This window comes from Dufourea novaeangliae, unplaced genomic scaffold, assembly GCF_001272555.1.
Source record: "Dufourea novaeangliae isolate 0120121106 unplaced genomic scaffold, ASM127255v1 scaffold72, whole genome shotgun sequence".
Taxonomy (NCBI): Eukaryota; Metazoa; Arthropoda; class Insecta; order Hymenoptera; family Halictidae; genus Dufourea; species Dufourea novaeangliae.
Window position 1 is genome coordinate 614,836 of NW_015373947.1, and position 20,234 is coordinate 635,069.

Consider the following 20,234-nt stretch of genomic DNA (forward strand, 5'->3'; position numbering starts at 1 on the left):
CTACCAATGACTGTACGTATTATTCGCTGGGCGGCCTAACGCTGCGGAGCCCCCACGTGCTGACGTGTACACCTAAGCGCTCCGACGATTTTATGCTTTCCAGGAAAAGTCGTTTCCAGGGAACAAGCCCGCGTGTACCTACGTTTTGGGAGGGGGAGGTTGTTGCGACCCTACGAACCAAGGAACCTGGCGGAAAAGATGGGAATAAGCGGGCAACCGTTTCTTCCGTCTTCACATTTAGCTCAATTTGAACCGAGAAATTGGGTATCCCGGGGATCGAGGTAGAGCTCCAAGGCGTTCTCGAGATCTTTTTCCTGTACATATTCATAATAATCCTTGAACGAGCATTCGTTGACGATGAAACGGGCGGAACGTTGAGCACGGGTTACTTGAAAATATAACCTAGCTTCCTGCCGACTCTGAAACCCCGCGGGAACCTAAATGCCTGGTTGTACCCTTTCGATTCAAATGACCATCGGCTTCGAGAAGAGTTTCCCATTGATGCACACACGTGGAGGCTACCTGGGTTCGATAATCGTTACCACGTAACCATGAATTCTTAACGTTTCACGATCTTACTTCGCAGCGGTGGGGGAAGAAGTGGGGGAAGGGGTGGCTTCGTCAAGTTTATTTCACGAATGTCTTACGTAACAGTGGGATAAGGTTGAATAATACTCCGAATCCTTCAACGCGCGAATACATTGCCTTCACCAGTCAGACTATTATCATGCTAAAAGCAGTTGGATTTGAATTTCGTTGTACCGTGAATGACTGATCGACATTTTCCATTACAATAAAACTGCGCTTTCTCAGACAGTCTGTGTATGTAATGTAGTACAGTAGAGCCTCCCGTATCCGAACACCCTAATATTAAAAAAAACCTTTGAGTTATCCGAACACTTACGTCGCCCTATCAGTTCGGATACGGGAGACTCCACTGTAGTGACTTCGGTTCAATCAGTGTCCCATCGTCGGTTTTAAATTATTACAAGTCATCTGTACCCATTATGTCCGGTTTCGACAACCCATTGTATAGTCCAAACTAAAAATTCCAAAGTGACCAGTGCAAATTAACCTGTACATGGGCGTAGCCAGGTATCAGTGGGATGGGAAAAATTTGTCTTAAGGTAAATTTCATAATATTATTTTGCTCCTTTGGGGGGGAAGGGGGCAAAATCGAATTTCCCCCTCTACGACAGAGCACTTTTTTCCCTTTAGAGGAAGAGGGGCAAGTGCCCCCCACTCTCCCCTAATTACGCCCATGACATTGTACCCCAGAGTTTCAGTTCCACCGGCTGAAAGACAATTCTTGTTCACAAAAAAAACATATACCTATCCTGTACGCTTTCGGATCAACCACTGTGCAGCAATTACTTAGCATGCACTGGAAATGGTAGTACCGATTCATCACGGGATCGATTAACGTTCCCGTTTCTCCGGCTGCTGTAAAGTAAGAGTCTTCAATCCCGTCATCCAGGTCGAAATAATTGAAATGGACGTTTCATCGTTGTGTCATGCCCTCCGTGAATCCATATCGCCGAGGCCCCGAGTATGTGGGACCGAGCCGAAGTTTCGCCGAAACACCCGACGGTATCACCCGCAGGCAATAGCCGAAACAAATTTCACCCATTAGCAGCATGCGCGGGGAGGGTTGTGTGGTACATGTCACGCCGCAGTTGTCATCAATACAAATATCTGCTCGCGATATCTGTCCCGTGTGCTGGTCTCGTTGTGGAAATACCAACGAATTTTGTTTGACGATACGCAGGCTCGTTCTATGCGTACACTAACCTATAAAGCTTTTGGGTCGTTCTAACATTCAGGGGTCTACCTAGCGCAGGCTGCTGCCCCGGGCTTATGTCAAAACATAATTGAATGAAATTGTATTCACTGTTTCCCTTTTTGAAATAATTAGAAATTGCACTTAAAGCAAATATAACATTGTTTGTCATAATCAAGCATTCGTTAGGATTGAATGTTATTTAATTTTATTTAGTATAAATTCAGTTTTTTTTACGATTTATGTATTATTGAATGTTATAACATTTTTTTCATAAAATTTTTCCGCCTCCGCTTTTCAATCAAGAGAGCCCTCGAAAGTTTGATGGTCTTGGACCCTGAAATTCTTAATCTGGGCCTAGGTCTACCAAGTGCCAGTCTCAGCAGCCTCGACAAGGTATAGAGAAGAATTCCAATTAATTTCGATTACTTCATGATCGTACCAACGAAAGTCCTTCCATATTCGAATAACGAGCAACAGACAAGAACGTCTTTCCCTGGGATTGAAAGTTTTTAACGACCGTCTACAATCTCTCTCCCCTTGTTAAGGGTATTAACATCGAGAAAAAATGGCGTAGTTGTTTCTCGATGATGAATAGTCATTTATTCCCTGGAACTTGAGGTGCTTTGGTAAGTTTTTCCCCCGAGAATTTCTTCCACGAATGAAAAAAAGAAATCAAAACTATCCTGGGAACGAGGAGGAAGTGTAAGCACGGTGGTTGCCACGGGGACCACATATCCGTACCCACACCGATACCTGTCGTCGGTCACGTAATTGGTGGAGAACCGTCCCGTCGTGCCCGGTAAAAATGTGGAAAATGCCGTTTGCCTCTGAAACAGCTGTTACCCGGAGAGCAGATTCCCAGGGCTCTCGTGTCCGCGTCAGACAGAACAGAGGACAATGCGAGAGCACTCCTGGATTTAAATACAATAACCCGGGGCTATTGTAAAAAATATACCCAACGCTCACATTCGCGCTGGTGCACACAAATGGACCCGGGCTTTCCAATACGCGGGATTCGATCAGCGGTGTTTCCACTCGCCAAATAACAAGTACATACGTTCAGCGACCAATCACACGTGTTATCCCATATTCTGATGATCCCCGTCCGTTCTAGATCCCCGTCCGAGGATCTATCGGTTCGATGGCTATGCAGATATGTGCACGTTGATTCGAACCTGAAGTGGTGTGTGTATGAGGTGCTTCTAAAAATCTAGGATATTTTTGAAATTTCGAATATGCAGTTGGAAGACTTACGTCTGGTTATCACGAAAAGATACTTGTTTTTAGGGAATAGTTTAAGGTAGTAATAATTTTTTTAGGAAATAGTTTAAAATAGGGATAATTGCAAGAAATAGTGAAAGAATTAATGATTATGCTGCCGTCTGTTTCGCGAAGTAACCATTAAAGACGCCTACAGAAGAGCAACCAGCCGTACGTACGACAGTTGGCCTAGCTTACCTTTTACCTCTGAGCTTTCATACGAAATTGTTCTTAGAATATAATTTATTTAGAAAATTTATCCTATTATTTATAATAATCCATTTGGATTAGAATATTTCCTCGAAACCAACTGTGACTCACTTTTTGTGGGCTATTGTAATGAGAGAAGAATCAAAGAAAAATTGTCTACTCATTATTTAATTTAAAGGAAAGAACCTGCGTACACACGTGCCACATCGTGAACACAAACGCGATTATGCATGTGATATGCGGTGTAATCGCATTTCTACACATGTAACTAGCCGTGTAGGCACAGAGGATTATCTAATGGACGACATGTGTTAAGTAACCCTGCGGTATCGGTAGTATGGAGAATCTACTCCAATTTGCATGGTACCTGTAGGTAGATTCTATTTGCTCGCATTAGTGACCTACCTCGATTTTTTAACAGGTTTACTACCGTTAAAAATTTGGAAATTTTATTAGCTACTCGAAGTGATCGATAATTAATTCCTATCAGGTGATGAGTCCTATCTCTAGATATAGTACGTTAAAATGGTTCATAGTGGGAGAGTAGGAAAGACTGAAAAGGAATACTACATATTAAATTCTACGTCGTATTATAACTCATATATACAGAATCGCACGTCATGGTCACATTCCCTCTCTCCTGACAAGACTTGGATACATTTGAATGCAGTCACACAAGCGATAAAATTCTTTTGTTGAGGCAGTCTGCAATTGTTCATTCCTAACGTCGGACAAACAGGATCGGAAAATATTTCGACGAAGGTCAGTAGTATTAACAAATATTATTTATTACAGAAGTGATTTATTTTACAGATACGTGAACGCTGGAGGCAGTCGTAAAAAACGTGTTGTCAAGTCTCGTGAATTTTTTTAAGCTATACCTACTGCCGTCTCTTCTTTGCTTTCATTTGAATCCTACGATTCTTTCCTAATCTCGGGTTCGGTTTTCCGCCTTTCTTTTTTAAATCCTTTCCCGGTTTCGAAGGCCTTTTGTACTCTGAAACGTCCGCGGAGCTGGACTTTGTATTTTTTTTGTTACCGCGTTTTTTGCCGCCGAAACCATACTTTGAATCTTTCATCTTCCGTTTTGCGGCTGCTTTTTGATCTAACCCTTTACGCTGAGGCTTCTTCTTATCTTCGAGGAAATCTAGATCCTTCCTGACGCCTTTACGATATTTCTTAACTTCCTCCATTAGTTTCCTCTTTTCTGCATGTTTCTTCAAAGTTGCTTCCACTTGCATTTGCTTGGACACTTTCCTCTGCTGTCTAAGCGATCTAATTTTCTCTGATCTCTGAGCTATCGTCTGTTTCTTCATAAGATTCTGTCTGACTTTTTGCATATGAGTGTCTGACTTTGCCATTTCAGCAAAATAGTCATCCGGTCTGATTGTCGGTACACCCAGCTTTTTCAATCGTATGATACCATCCAGAACAGCACCTTGAGCTTGCCTATGAAACATTGTCTCCCTTCGAAAATCATTTAGAACAGGATCCTCGGACGGAGTATACTGAGGTAATTTTTTATTCCCTTTCAACTGTTTTGCGCGTCGTACTTCCTGCTCTTGCATTTGTAATGCTAATTCTGGTGCTAAAGGTGCTGGTGCATTGACCATATCCAACCTCTCTAACCACGGCAAATTTAATTTAATCGCATCTAGTTTTTGTTTCATAAGATTCTAGGAAAAATTTGAATTGTCACATACTTTTATGATATAATAACACAGTACCTACGATCTTAGTTCTTAACTTACCACAGAATTTTTGAATTTTTTACTTATTTCTTCAGTTACTGTATTGAGACCGGGTTTTATCAAACCTTTCGCAAAAGCTTCTCGTAACTATACACGTGAAAAAAATAAGGTTAGGAAAACCTTATTTCTAAATTTTCTGTCATACTAAAACTTACTTTTAAAAACATAGATTACTTACTTCCTCGTCCGAACTATACTCTGAATCAGAGTCGGACGATGCTGCTACTTTTGCAGCTTTCTTCGTTGCTTTTTTCAGTTTCATTTTATTAAATTTACTTCACACAATACAGTAAACACTACATAAGCGATTTGCACACCCAGCACCATCTGTTGAAAGTAGTACTCCATACCTGAAGCTTCGTGACTTAACTGATAAGCTAGCAATTTTAAATATAATCATCATAAAATTTATAATTAATATACTAAATTTAAAACTGAATTACTTAAATTTTCTTATAATTATTATTTAAGACTAAATATATGAATGATGATCAAGTAATTCATGTAAATATGAAAGTCATCAGCATCTTTTCACTGGAATCTCATCATTTTGTCTTGTGATGAATAACGCTGTCAGCAATTCTTGACTCAATTATAATAATATTTGACGTTCAACATGTAGATGACTGTAATTGATTAAATGTAATTGATTAAAAAATCACGTCCAGTCATTTGTGTACTGATAATGTAATCTGTTTGCATTGGATAGATATGTTTTAATGAGATAAAAATTTGGACACTCTCTTAACAGTATAAAGAACAAATTTGGATATCTTATCTCTCTATTTATAAAAAATTCGACAAAGACTAGAAGCAAGTTACTAACCAATCATCAAGCAATTTCAGTTCAGTCAGCAGATCGTTACGCAGAAAGCTCTTGAAGCCCGAGTCTGGCGTATCCTGTGCTCTATGCCAGCATTTTTTGTCACAGCTGGCTAACGACAGCGAAACATCATGACGGATAGTGATACGAAACCAATGTCACGCTTATTGAAGCTCGCTAATAAATTTAATTGCTTTTACCTGTCAGGTAAGTGAAATCGCTTGATTTATGTGCGCGTCACTTTTTCGTTGGTCCCGCTACTCCGATTTTGGGATGAATAGCGCATAGATACGCGTGGCTTTCCGTCCTGTCTACTGAGATATTGATTTCGAGTCTGTTGTGTATTCTTTCTTGAGTTATCAACAAAATAACGAGATTTTCCGTGGGGTTCTCCTGAAAAGTAGTGTCAGTCTCGCGAAATTTTCTTCTGCGTCTTATCTTGTTCCAATCCGAAATCCGATCTCCTTGCTTTTTGATAATAAATATTTTGAATAGACAATTGTATACATATATTTGTAACAGTAGGTATCGAAAATATACCTTGTGTAATTAATTCGATAATCTATATGGTAATCGCATTTTTATGTAATTCAAAGACAAGTACAAAAAACGTTATATTTTTCGAGTCATTATAAAAATTTCTGTGTATGATATTTTTGAAGATATTATTTCATGTATTAATAAAAATACATGGATGTTAGTTAGTTTTTCTACTTTATAATTTTCTTTTTTTTTTTACATTATTATTTGTACTTTCTGCTTTATAATGTGAGTGTAATGGATGCAAAATTATGGGGTGTGTGCGGAAAAAGAAAAAGTATCTAGAAAATTATATATTTTTAGTGGAAATATATATTAAAAAAATTAGATTCCCACATTCATTCAATTCTTTTAGGTCTCCATGCAGGTGAATGCAGAGCATTTGTTGTTGATGGACAACAAGTTGGTCTTGTACGTCCAGATGTAATGAAGGAATTGTTAAACTACCCTCAGGTAACTTCATACTTGAAATTTCAAGGAGATTCAAAAGTGTTCGGACTACACTTTTATTCTGTATTCCTTTAAGGTGTTCCAAGTACATCCTGAATATGTGCAACTAAATCCAGCATTTCGAGATTATGCAGAAAGAAGTGCTCGTGTTGATGAGGTACTGAGGGAATGGCGTGCCGGTGGAAAATTTATAACTTTACGGGGATGGAGAGAGGAGTGTTATGAAGTGCGTGCACAGTTTAACACACCACCGTTATTTAAAATGGATCGGTCTGCTACATGTAAGTGTATACTCTCTTCTACCAGTCTGTTTATGTCATCTTTGTTTCTTGAAAATATTAAAGTCTTATTATGAAACCTGCAGGCCTATTTGGAATCCGCAAATATGGTGTAGACATTAATGGATATGTTATGGACCCCGTGAAAGGACTATCAATATGGTTGCAAAAGCGTAGCCCAAATAAGCAGACCTGGCCTGGATACTGGGATAATATGGTGAGCGGTGGATTAAGTGTTGGTTATGGCATTAATGAAACAGCTATGAAAGAAGCCGGAGAAGAAGCCAGTATTCCCAATAATCTTATTGCAAAGCTAAAGAGTGCTGGTTGTGTATCACTTTTTTTCGAAAGTGAAAGGGGTCTGTTTCCCAACACAGAATTCGTGTATGACCTTGAGCTACCGCCCGATTTTGTACCGAGCAACAATGATGGAGAGGTAGAGACTTTTGAGTTACTTCCAGTTAATGAATGCTTAGAAAGGATATTGTCTTCACATTTCAAAACGACCTCTGTGCCAGTCGCCCTTGACTTTTTAATCAGACACGGATACATCACAGCGGAAAATGGTGAGTACTTTACTTCTATGCGCTAAGGTTATACAGGGTCATGATGCTGATGCATTTGTAAATATTCCATTTTTCTCTGTTGCAGAGCCTAATTTTATACAAATCGTGGAACTGCTTCATGTACCTCTGCAGACCATGTACAATCAACCACAAAAGAAATGTAAAATAGCCGCCAATGGTGAAGCAATCGAGCCCTTAGACAGAATTTAAGTTTAACTAGATCTTAATTTAAATGATGTTGAAATTGATTAAATTGAACGAGGTTGACTTTTCTTTCGTGGTTTTTTTTGTATTTGGTCAATTCTTCGCAGATTTTATAGTAAATGGTGCAGTTTTATACGTGTAAGGCTTGCATATATATATAAATATATATATATATATGTATATTTATACACTACTGAACAGTAGTTAAAAGGTTTTTTTTAGGAATCAGTTTGGAAAGTTTTTATGAAATTTAACTTAATTCTTATTTCCCTGGAAAATATATGCGTAATCTCACTTAAATTTTATTAATCTGACACTTCTTCTTTTCTTATCGCTCGCCATCATCTTTAGGCGTTCGTAGAATTCGGTTCATTACGATCGAAGTAATTTTTATAAATCTCGTTACGATGAAAGTATTCTGTCAAATTTTTGGAAGATATTTAATGCCGACTATTATACTCGCGACACATTATAGAACGGATAATAGTCATCGCCGTCAGTATCGAGAAACATAATTTACAAAATATTTACATTAATTTAATTAGCGTATCTGTGAACAACCACCGACGTTAATTATATTGTAAAATTGCGGCAATACAAAGAATAATTACGTATTCGATTCTTGTGATTACATTTAATCACGGTTCAAAGTCGTGCTAAAAACTTCCTTCGAGAATTTCTGTCTACCATCGGGCAGAATTTTATTGCACAATAACGAAAGTTTTTTTTTTTTCCATTTTTTTTTCGCCTGTCCCTACGAGTATTATTCTCCTCGGGGAACACCCGACTTTTGATATATATAACATCGATGTCGATCTAGAAGTATTATTAACGCAGCATTCCAGAAGCATAGATCTTAACTGTTGTAAGATTTTTCAGTTCTAAGCGACATGAAAAACGAAAAATGGTAAACACTAGTTTTTTCTAACGTTTGTAATCGAACTTTTGTACGGAGAAACCTTCTACACTTTAAACAGAGAAACGAAGTGCGTAGCACCGTGGTGCAGTAATATCCTAAATATTCTGCGTAGGATTAAGAGACACGAAAGCTCCATTCACAGTATTATCGAAACGTGAATGCACAGTATACTGTCCTTTTTTTTTGATATGTTAAAAACAAACAAAAGTGGTGAAAAAGAAAACAAAATAAGAAATTTATAGGACGAATTATGTCGACGTATGTGTTCTTAAATAATCCAGCTATGCTACCAACCGTGAAAATGCTTAGACCTGGCATTTTCCCCCGGGGACGACACACCGTTTTCTGGGGAGATGGGAACAAAATGTGGTCGTATTGTTTATTGTACGTAACTGTAGGTAGTTTTTTGAATTGAAATTTCGTATTTGAAGATCCGTGTGATATCGACGAATTGCAGGAGCAGTGGACTGCATAAGTAGTAAAATCGAAAATGTACATCGGTATATATTTCGTCATCTCTTTTCTTTACATATATCAATTATCCGTTACATTTCTCCTGTAATTAGACGGCCAACTTTTGTATTTACTTTCTCGTTCATTTTATATTCTCACATGAAAGTAAATCCATGATCACGCTAATTAATTCTTCATAAATCCCTTAACGTTACACGTTTCTCATTTTTCCCCTTTCAATATAGTTAGAGCGTTTCTAGTATTATATTTTGTCAATGTACCGGGTATCACTTTAATTACGAACATCTTAATTGTTTCATGTGCTGTGAAATTCAAGACACGAAATAATGACTAAAGTGGGATTCCATAGTTAGTGGCTTTAGTATTAAATATTCATTAGAAAACAATGGCTATTTCAAGATTTCCAAATTATTCAAATTATTTCAATAATTACAAATAATTTCAATGTTCGTAACTAGCGGGATATCCTCGGTACAACGTATGCTTTTCCGTTTGCTTATCTTCACACGCAGATCGTCTAAAGTGAAATTGAAGTCATCCTTGAACGTGTACGCTGACAGTGGTATTTTTTTTTTTTAAGTTCTATCGAGACTAACTCCGAGCGTGTTGGATAAGTTTAATACATTTTTTATAAACGAACGATTGTAATAACATACTAGTCATATTACTTCGCCGCCTTGTATACTTTAAAACCCTAAGATCTGGTCATGAAATTTAGTGTCTACGGCGCGTGTTTTTGTTTTTAAGCGAACATTCATCGTGTTACGACTGTTTTTTTGTGATAGAAAACGGGTACGGCTGGCCATACTGTTTAACATGCATGAAATAATTATTGTCAACGAATGAGAAATTTAAAATAAAATTTTTTTAAATGTCACAAACACTCGTACTGATCGTTACCTCGCTTGATCGTATATATCAAATTTCGTTCTTGCATCGTGTTCAGTATGGTTATCGATTGTATTATTAGGTTTCTGTTTTTTTTTTTTCGTCGACACGAGTCGAGAATGCGAGGGTGAAGACACACGGAGTTTGGTTGACAAAACGAAGTGTCGTGTATCGTACAATCGGATCGCGCGTGTTGTACTTAATTTCTCCAGTATTCTTTACGGACCCATCGAATCATTGCATTACTCTCTCCGTTGTAAGATATAATCGTGTGTACCGATCGTATGAGAAAAAAAAAACAGTCAGAAGCAAAGGGCGATTCAACCGCAAACGAAAAAAAGAAAAAAAAGATATTAACATAACGAATATACCATTTCAGACGCTTTGTACTTTACGAATGTATTCATTTCAGTTTATGTAAAATAACACATGCAATAATAAACTAACGTTAACAGAACACGGTGTTGCTGTTCTTGTGGATGATATTGATTTTAAATAAACGTCCAACTAATAATGTAATCGTTGTACATTCCAATCACCCTCTAAAATCTGCGTTTACATCGAATGTATTCACATTTCGCCAGAATATATACATATATAGTACAATGTTATCATTAACTTTTATGTAATTATTACAAAATATATATATATATATATATATATATTTGTATTTGGCTATTTAAGTTGGATAAGAAAATTGAAGAGAATCGTGTGTTTTGATGGTGGAAAATATTTTCGTTGGAAATTTAATGAAACCACGACGAAAAATGACCTGGCCAGGGTGGTGGGGGATGCTTGAAAAAAAGAATAACAATAACATGTGTCGGCAGCTTGGTGGGGAGGCCTGAGGTTTGTCAGAAGATACAAAAATCGAATCAGTTCCATTTTCGACCGCGTCGAGGAAACATACTTTCGTGTTCGAGCCACTTCCGGTCGAAATTCACTGTAGTTTTCAACCCCCTTCGCAGTGGATCGTTTTAAAGTGTCGTTCAACCGACTAATCGAGTGGAATAAGACAGTGATTTAATACAAATTTCCGTTGTTTAAAAGGTACGGTGAATAATTTGCGAATAAAGCGCATAAAGATTACACCATATTGCGAAATTTTTCATTGCACGTATATTCGATCGTTGCAAAATTAAAAGAATATTTGTTCATTTCTGTGTGTGTTGGTGAAAAAATATTTTGTTGTAAGAATTATTTTTGCTCGTTTGAATACAATATTGTCGTACTTATATTTCGTTCAATCTATTTATATTTTTGTTCTGTTTCATAGTTAATTTTCTACCATGGGCCTATGCCACTCTCACCGAAAATGTTTCCACCTTCTTTAGTGGACATTGTATTTTGGCGTTTGGGTATGTAAACAATTTGGTGATCGGTAAGTACTTAACACAATTTTTGTATGATCGAGGTATATAAACCCCTAGATTCAATATATTTTCTATGGTAGTTGGATTTAATTTATAATAACAATATCCTGTGTACTAATTATACATATATATGTATATATGTGCAGTCAAGCGGTATTATTATTAGTAATAAAAAAAGTCGAACAGTACTAAGGAACGACTGTTATTCAGCAGGATAATACAAATAACATACCTGGTGCGAGACTTCACTGCGTGAATGTACTATTTCTCGATTTTCATGTAAATTAATCACACACAATAACTACATTTCACTTTTATTTACACAAAACACTATTTTACGGTAATCGCGTCACCTTTTCACGGCGTCCATTGTCAAACTGCGAGAAATTTAATCTTTTCTCGTTGAAGATTCAAATTATCGATATAGATAATGTTCGATTTTATCGATATCTGAATTTTGACGTCCATACTTGGCGCGCATGCGTGGGCGGCTATGACGCGGTTAAATTAGAACGTAAACGTACATTGACCGCGGTAATGGTGTTTTCGTGTGTTTAAGTAATAACTATAAATTTTTTTAAAAATGTCCGTCTCTGTGGGTAGGAGTAATTTAACGCATTTCTGTAAAAATCATCTGAAGAAATATCTAATACGGGCAAGAAGTATTAGATTCAGTTCTACGGCTGAATCCAAACCGTCTAACCTAGATTGTAAGAATGTCCCGGTTCCCGAAAAGTTTACCGCTGCTGTATTAAAGAATTTTTGTAATCCACTTATTGTAGATTACTTTGAACCGCTTGAAATATCGCAACCAAACCAAGTGAGTTTGAAAATTTGAAATTAAGTTAATAAAATACTCTGCAGTATGATTTTCATACACTTTTCATAATAAATCACAATACGATGAAGGATAAGTGTATATTTTTGTACCATTAGGTTGTTATAGATGTGCAATATTGTGCTTTGAATGTCTCAGATATCTTATTAGCCACAAATTCATATACATTTAAGCCGAATCTGCCAAAGATTCTTGGCTATGAGTTTGTTGGAAAATTAGCACAGATCGGAGAGGAAGCAAAAAAATGTGGGTATAAAGTTGGGGATAAGGTTGTTGCTCTCAATAAAGATTGTTACGGAGGTTTAAGTGAACAGTGTCTAGTAGAAGTTAATGTAAGCAGGCATTATTAAATATATCGTCTTTGTTTGTCATTCAACTGTAAGCAAATCTTATAGGATATTTGGAAAATACCGTCTGAAATAAAATCAATTCATGCAGTGGCTCTTCTTGATGATTATGTTACTGCTTTACTTGCATTAGAAAGAAATATCAGCATACAAGAAAGTGATATCATTTTGATTAATGTTGGAATGAGTAGCATTGGTCTAGCAGCAGTTGATCTTGCAACAAATGTATATAAATCTCAGGTTAGATCTATATTATTCAGGATTAATAAAATCTCGACGAAAGTGTTAAAGTAGGTCATTGATTCAGGTGATAGCTGTTTGTGCTACAGAGGAAGGAGCAGATCTTGCTCGTGCAAAGGGCACAGTCCTTGCCTCATTTAAATACAAAGATCGTAAATTGTTGAAACAGTTAGAGGAATTAGCTGCTGATAAAGACATTAAAACAATCTTTGCTGATGCTGATGGGGAGCATTTGAAAAAGGTCTTAGATTGGTAAGTCATTAAGTGTCTCCGATGAGACTAGATTTCCTAAAAGTTTCAGTGATTCTCATGTGAGACTTTGATCAGGTAATAGACAGTGAGAGCAGTAATGTCGTGTTTTTAGCTTCACCAGTATCTATAGAAGTGGTGCAACCATGAAAGATTTATTGAGGGATGATAACTTTGCCACTGTGGTGCATCATCTTTCACGCGAAGGTGCATAAATAATTAAAAATTTATTCGAAACGTGGAGTAACTTTCTCATCTATAATTTTTGTCTTCAAGGGAGGGTGGTAATTGCTGGATCAACAGCGATCATGAACGAATCCGATACGAATCGTTTCAGTGTTACTGGGTTCAACTTAAGAGAATACAGGAAAAAGAAACCTGAGGCATACCGGTATATAGTTTGATTCTAGGCATACTATTAAGCATCGCTTTAAATTACTTTTAATTCATTTGTTTAATAATTCAGTCAAGCTGGGGACGACGTTTTACAATTTTTCGAGGAGGGTCTCATTAAACCAACTTCTGTACTAACTGTTGGATTATGCAATGTAAATGATGCAATGGATTTTATTCCCAAGAGCAAGTCCCCAGGAAAAGTGAGTGTATAGTATAGTAACTTGTAGTGATAGTTTCATAAAAACAAATGCGAGACAAAAAGATAATCGTCAATTCCGCAGGTCATTGTAGACATAAAAAACAAGGACGCTAAAGCGAAGAAAGTGAAAGAAGATAACGATTAAAAGGTTTAATATACAGAATATGCAAACACGTTTACAGGTGTGCAGAAGTATTATTAATAATACTGAGGGAACACTCTTTTAATAAGGCGGATAATTTAATTATGTTTTTTTTTTATTGTATATATTAGACTCTGTAAGGAACCAATCCTATCCTACTGTACAAAGTCTTTAATAAACTATTTTGTACTAATAGGTACCGATAAATGGTACTACCGATTGTCCCACCTTTTTCCTTAGGCTGGGCTTAGTAAAAGGTTAGTCATGAAGTACTTTGTACTTAATCACCAATTGAGAGTGCAGCTTCTCGTTTCATCCGGTTAAAGCCGCACTACACTTAGGTGATCCAGCGAAACACTCGAGATCTAAATATCAGTCGAGATAAATGTAGGGTGACCGAGAACAATATGGTAGCGTAGATGAAAGGCAAACATACTATATAAATATTGTATCCTGTAGAGTCAACGGATAGTAATTCACTTTATATCGATCAATTTTTCCTGTGCAGCCAGCCACGCCGTTCTTTGAAAGGGCCCACGTGTTTCCACGCGGTCGAGACAACAGCGAAATTACACGCATACGATTGTTCTTAGGTAGCGGTATACTAACTCGGCCGCGGTCATTATCGGTTGCCCAATGCCTTTTATCGAAACTGGAGCGTTTTGTTGGCGGTGCTACCGAGTACCGATCGAAACCCGAAGTAAAAGTCCTGAGAACGGTCTTTCGTGAAATCGTCAAGTTATAAATAAGTTCCCCTAATGGTAGCAAAGAATTTTGTACTCCTTCGTCGTAGTTCAGTTTGGAGTGGCTAGGAGAAATAGTTGCAGTTGCGCCATGAGGTTAAATATTCCAAAATTATGATTGACATTAAAACAGAGTATTCATACTTAGGTTATATAGTAATCATTTACTAGGTAATTAGCTAGGTAGCCTAAACCAATCTGTTCAGTGGATGGACCAAATCAAACTATTGGGTACGTAGACAAAAAGCGATAGTCCTGTTTCGATTTCATTCTCCCTAGGTAGGGGTGTTCTGTCCATCGATTGACAGAATCGTCCAACTGGTGTCGATTACTAATCAGAATTTATAAAAGGATTGCGTGGGTGTTCTAGATTACTCGGACCAGCGGTGACCTTACTTGGGAGGCAAAGTAGTCTGCAAGGGACTCAGAAGCTATCGCTTCATCTAGCATATTTTTCGTATCGTGTTTCACAATGATCATTATGCTTTATTAGGTCCAGTCCTGAGTCCTTCCTGTTGGACTGTTCTTATTCTGAAATATCCACCTTGAAAATCTCTCTGTACCGCAGAGGAATGCTCCGAGTCGCATACCAGCCTCCGTTTCGCGCTTTACTCCGCCCCGGCGACGAAGGCCAATTAGAACGCCTTCGTATCGTTAATCATACGGTTGGGTTCGGGTTCAAGGTAGCGCCTCCCGGGGGTAGTCGTGGGTGTGGTGAGCGGGATTTCAAAATTCAATTGTCCGTCCACGGCGCGATATCGCGGAGTCCTTATGTAAATGCTGCTTTCTCTATAAACCTTGTCGACCGACGTGTCGCCCGGTGAACAACGTGACAGAAAAAAGAAACATTACGGAGACTGCTTTTGCCCGCGTTTTAACGGCGATTTATTTCTCGTGCACGGTTTCTTTCGTGACCAACTGGCGAGACCTCGTCATCAATTTAGGCGTTATACAAATTTCTTTGGTAAACGTTTACGCTGCTTTTCACGTCTCAGTTGATTATAACTGCTTCTAGTGATTAATCTGAATGATGTACAGTAAATTCTCGATGAGTGTTCGAAGGTTCTTCGGCACTGACACGGCTAAGTCCCCAAGTGTAACGCTGACTTTTTAATCAGTTTTCTAGCCCTGGGGTCAGGATTAACACTAGGATGATGAAGTCATTTGAGACCCAGACTTTAACCTCACGCTACAACGCAGGTGCAAACTTTAAATAAAACAGTTACACGAGATTTGGGTATGAGTCAAAAGTGACTCAGCTATGCCTTCGATGTTTCAGTCTTCCGAGTGTTAACCCATCTGCGCGCGGGGGCTTCGAGGATCTATACAAGATGGATTCTTCGTCGCAGATAGAATTCTGTCCACTATTATTTATAACATACACGACTCAGTACCGTTAAAATTAATTGCATGAAAATGTCTTCCGACCAGGTCCAGCGCCACATTAACCGTGTACAGATAAGCGATCTTTTCAATTAACCGCCGCTGGAAAGAGGAATTACGGACGATCTGCTTGCCAGATGTCGGAGGTGGAGAGAAATAAAGGTCCCCCCCTCGGTTGGATCGAAAGGACAGGTTACATAATATGCATCCAGCGCAAAAAGTCACGGTTTCGCGGGACTTTCGCGTCTCGGGGCTGGCACGCTCCGGAACTCTTCGTCTCTTTCCGTCCAGACAACGTGTCCCAAGACACGTCTGTCAGCGATTTCAACGATTCCCTGTCGACCGGGAGTTCCGTTATCCTCGAAGGATCGAGGAATGTCGACACTGCGCCGAAAATGGCACCGCGGGCGTGATCTCTGACGCAATTTTGTCCATGGTTAGATCAGAGGGATCGAATCTCGATTTTCGAAGAACGTTACGTTGGACCGTTTACTTAATCCCCTTAACGCAATCGATAATCCTTTAGTTTTTGGTGGAGACTATTCCTAAAATCCTTCAGTTTGTGGAAAGACTCTAACCTGTACGGACTGGAACCTCAGCATTTGGGAAACTTTAGCCCGGTTTTCGACTGTCTGTGCGAGTTAGAAGTCCGATAAGATCCACATTCGTGACAGTTTGATGATCCACTGGAGCAACGGAAGAGGTTAGGTCGATAATCCTTGTAGTATTTGGGTAGATTCTAACCTACAGTCCTTCAGTTTTTGGGTAGGACTAGAGTCCTAGGTTAGGACCTATATAGGCAGGAAACTCAGCATTTGGGAGACTCTAACCTAGTTTTCGACTCTCTGTGTGAGTTAGAAGTCCGATAAGATCCACTTTCGTGACAGTTTGATGATCCACTGGAGCAACGGAAGAGGTTAGGTCGATAATCCTTTTAGTATTTTGGTAGATTCTAACCTACAGTCCTTCAGTTTTTGGGTAGGACTAGAGTCCTAGGTTAGGACCTATATAGACTGGAACCTCAGCATTTGGGAGACTCTAACCTAGTTTTCGACTCTCTGTGTGAGTTAGAAGTCCGATAAGATCCACTTTCGTCACAGTTTGATGATCCACTAGAGCAAAGGAAGAGGCCCAGACGCCCATGGTGTCTTTCATCAGACGATGATGAATCGCGATAGGACTTCTGGAGGATATGATAGAAAATTAATCTGTGTAGCGTGCACGATGATCGGTAGATTGATCGCGGATCCGGCGTGGCTTGCAAAACCAGAAACGGGATCTGCTAGATCGCAGGAACAGAGGCAACTAAGGTACGTGGCGAGAAACCGAGTGGGAGAGCTTACGACAGTCACATATCCGCGTAGCACTTACGGCGGCATTTGTCGCTCTGTCCGCAAGAACGATAAAAGGAAATGGCCTCTGGTGGCTGCGTATCTGTACAATCACTCTGGGGAGCACGGTTCACCTAGATATGCTAATACAGATTAGAAAAGAGCGCAGGGGAGGGGGCGGACATATGCAAGGCTTTTCTTTCGGGCCCGACCGATAAATTGCAGATCTAAGTAAATACAGTTACAACTGTCGAAATTATCGATTTGTCCTTGGGCACAACGGACACCTATGCGTTACAGGACTCCTTCGAATATGCTATAACGTTGTGACGCAACGTGACACCATATCCCCAATGCTTAGGAGACAGTTTGGGGATATTGTGTATCTAGCAGATGTCTCGAGTTCCGCGCATCAAGCATCTGTTCCAGCAGATCCAGCTAGATCTTGTATCTGTCTTTTACTACATAAAATCGCTGATCCGGAGTCACCGGGTGGTCGACGTAACAGAGGTAATTAGAGAGTAGCCAATGACATTTAGACTCATTTTCTTGATTAAAATTGTCTTAAAGTTCAACCGATTTTACGTAATTCTAAGTGATCGTGTACGGACGGTTTAAAATTAGCTACTGGTACTTAAGATCCACAGGATCGATTTCGCTGATCGTCCGAAATTTAACGGTATCTGGCTCTCGATTGAATCGTCAATAGTCTCCGATGCTATATTAATCCAGACGAAATCTCGATCTGAATCGGCGAATTGATTAATGGATCGTTAATAGGGATCAGTGAAAGTGTTATCATCTTATAGTACCGCGCAAGAGGGTGGCATTGTCAGGAGGGGGCAATCTACGGCCCTGCCAGAACTGACTGGCACAACAATACCTGGGCTGGCTATGGTCCCTGCATAACATTAACACCGGTCTGTCGTAACATTATTATTGGCCGTTGTCGACTGTGCCCCCCTGTAACTACGATAAAGCATGGAAAAGCGATCATAATTACCAGTTCGGTATTTCTTAACCACCCCCCCCCCTCCTCCCGTTCGACCACCGGGGAATTAATTTGGCGTATTTTATGGGGGACCATAATGGCGCCAGCGATTTTCTAATTTTGTAATTTACGCCGGTGCCTTCGGTGTAATGCGAGGTATGCAACAGTTTGTATACACTGGTTCTGTGGAAATTTCTGCGGGAACTGTGAGTATTTATTTATTTATTCAAACGGGAGCAAGTACCTTTTCCCTATAAATTTTAGCCAAGTAAAAAGATTAACTAGGTTACATATTTCGTTAGTCCAGATGAATATCCCACGTAATAGGACCCTTAACCTCTTAGCTGTGAATGACGAGTATACTCGTCATGAAGAAACGGCAATTTTTTGTGCAATGACGAGTATATTCGTCCTGCGAGAGAAATAATTATCATTTGTTACATAAATTCAAATTTTTGTGAAAACTAAAACGTATTTGTAAATTGTGGACATTTTAAAAATTTTCTCGACTAGACTGATTCAATTTCACAGCAGCTGTACACATTCTGTGTTCGACGAGTATACTCGTCATCGCGTCGTTCTAGCGACACAACGTCGATACACAATTTTAAAAAACCAGCACCTAAGAGGTTAAAACAATAGATTAGTTTGCTAGAATTCGTACAAAGGAAGGTAAAAACTGTGTACATTTGCACGCGAGTGGATCGACGACAGGGGACAAAGTATTGTTTCAGATTAATTCCCGGCGACACGGTGCTAATATTTCTCGATGGTGATATCGACTTTCGTCGAGGACTCGGCTGGGCTCCTTGTATCCCGACACCGCAATTAACCACAATTAAGACAACAGCGTATAATTGAAATATCTCGGCTACTCCCGTCAAGCCGTTCTAATTATTACACAAAAGCCGATCCCCGGGGTCTCTAATGTCCTGCCTCCCCTCCACTCGGCGCAAAAAAAAGAATCCGATCCCGTGGCCACGGGAATCGGGTGTTCTCGCATACAACCGACCGTGTTAAAACCTGGCAAACGGCAGAGAAAGGCGGCCACCCACCGGCTTACACAACAAGCCTGTGCTCCAGTTATTAGTGTATGACTCTTTTGCGGGTCGGCCGACCTGACGAACCGTGGCGCGACAGGATTGTCATTCATCTTGGGGGGATATACGTGGTCGGCTCTACAACGCTGAAAACTGCATCTAGAAACGCCCAACGAATGAAATATTAGCTGTGCTTCACTGTGCCCTTCCATCTGCGATATTTCTTCCCGAAAACGTCAAAGGCAATGGCGTTTTTCTCGATTACCCTACGCTATTTCTTGTGTGAACAGTTGGGAGATGGTGTGCCGAATTGCCTGACGGTAAAATCTGTATAATATACAGTAAATCATCGATGAGTGCTCGAAGACTCGTCGACAGTGAGTGTTCAAACGTCAACCCACCACTGGCCGCTTGAGTGGTTTTAGTGCTATAGAGCCTTTGGACACTCATCGATGATTTACTGTATTTAACACCCGTAATAGTGAGCCTTATTTTGTTACATGGACTATGTGAGGAGGGGGGAGAGGGTGTTATGTTTACTATATTATTTTTATTTGAAGGATAAATAGTAAGTAATACACATGAACAATATTTTAGTAGAGATCTTTTAGAACCCAAAGTTTATTAATTAAATTGTAAAGGAAAGAACATTTTTTCATTGCTAAATAGTTGAGTATAACTAACCCTTTGCGGTCGAGACGTTTTTCAGCAATACTCGCTGGGTCGAATATATTTATTGTATAAAGCGAGATTACGTAGTCAAGTGTTAAATATTTATAAAATGTCAAGTGAAAAATATTTTGTTTAATGTAATTC

The 20,234-nt window shown here is 39.1% G+C and overlaps 3 protein-coding genes across 3 annotated transcripts; 2 read left to right on the plus strand and 1 right to left on the minus strand.

The window, feature by feature from the left end:
* Window positions 1-4,020: 4,020 nt before the first annotated feature.
* On the minus strand, window positions 4,021-5,321 carry LOC107186108 (probable rRNA-processing protein EBP2 homolog). Its single transcript, XM_015573914.1, has 3 exons — window positions 5,183-5,321; window positions 5,005-5,091; window positions 4,021-4,929 (listed from the first exon to the last, which is right to left on the minus strand). The coding sequence occupies exons 1-3, from the start codon at window positions 5,264-5,266 to the stop codon at window positions 4,135-4,137; spliced, it is 966 nt and encodes a 321-aa protein (XP_015429400.1). The 5' UTR covers window positions 5,267-5,321; the 3' UTR covers window positions 4,021-4,134.
* Window positions 5,322-5,958: 637 nt separating this feature from the next.
* LOC107186105 (uncharacterized protein YJR142W) lies at window positions 5,959-7,871 on the plus strand. Its single transcript, XM_015573910.1, has 5 exons — window positions 5,959-6,034; window positions 6,723-6,820; window positions 6,894-7,098; window positions 7,182-7,661; window positions 7,747-7,871. Exons 1-5 carry the CDS (start codon window positions 5,959-5,961, stop codon window positions 7,869-7,871), a joined length of 984 nt encoding a protein of 327 aa, XP_015429396.1.
* A 4,151-nt stretch (window positions 7,872-12,022) lies between these two features.
* LOC107186109 (quinone oxidoreductase-like protein 2) lies at window positions 12,023-14,017 on the plus strand. Its single transcript, XM_015573915.1, has 8 exons — window positions 12,023-12,339; window positions 12,456-12,689; window positions 12,753-12,944; window positions 13,012-13,196; window positions 13,309-13,400; window positions 13,470-13,584; window positions 13,660-13,789; window positions 13,871-14,017. The coding sequence occupies exons 1-8, from the start codon at window positions 12,103-12,105 to the stop codon at window positions 13,931-13,933; spliced, it is 1,248 nt and encodes a 415-aa protein (XP_015429401.1). The 5' UTR covers window positions 12,023-12,102; the 3' UTR covers window positions 13,934-14,017.
* The last annotated feature ends 6,217 nt before the right edge of the window (window positions 14,018-20,234 follow it).

What these genes read in the sequence shown, in the direction of transcription:
- LOC107186108 (XM_015573914.1), bottom strand. Translation starts at nt 5,266, where the DNA reads ATGAAACTGAAAAAAGCAACGAAGAAAGCTGCAAAAGTAGCAGCATCG. An exon ending in AGTATAGTTCGGACGAGGAA is followed by an intron (nt 5,092 to 5,182) that starts GTAAGTAATCTA and finishes TCACGTGTATAG; the next exon opens with TTACGAGAAGCTTTTGCGAA. An exon ending in AAAAATTCAAAAATTCTGTG is followed by an intron (nt 4,930 to 5,004) that starts GTAAGTTAAGAA and finishes AATTTTTCCTAG; the next exon opens with AATCTTATGAAACAAAAACT.
- LOC107186105 (XM_015573910.1), top strand. Translation starts at nt 5,959, where the DNA reads ATGACGGATAGTGATACGAAACCAATGTCACGCTTATTGAAGCTCGCT. An exon ending in TAATTGCTTTTACCTGTCAG is followed by an intron (nt 6,035 to 6,722) that starts GTAAGTGAAATC and finishes CAATTCTTTTAG; the next exon opens with GTCTCCATGCAGGTGAATGC. An exon ending in AATTGTTAAACTACCCTCAG is followed by an intron (nt 6,821 to 6,893) that starts GTAACTTCATAC and finishes TATTCCTTTAAG; the next exon opens with GTGTTCCAAGTACATCCTGA.
- LOC107186109 (XM_015573915.1), top strand. Translation starts at nt 12,103, where the DNA reads ATGTCCGTCTCTGTGGGTAGGAGTAATTTAACGCATTTCTGTAAAAAT. An exon ending in CAAATGTATATAAATCTCAG is followed by an intron (nt 12,945 to 13,011) that starts GTTAGATCTATA and finishes TCATTGATTCAG; the next exon opens with GTGATAGCTGTTTGTGCTAC. An exon ending in TTGAAAAAGGTCTTAGATTG is followed by an intron (nt 13,197 to 13,308) that starts GTAAGTCATTAA and finishes TCGTGTTTTTAG; the next exon opens with CTTCACCAGTATCTATAGAA.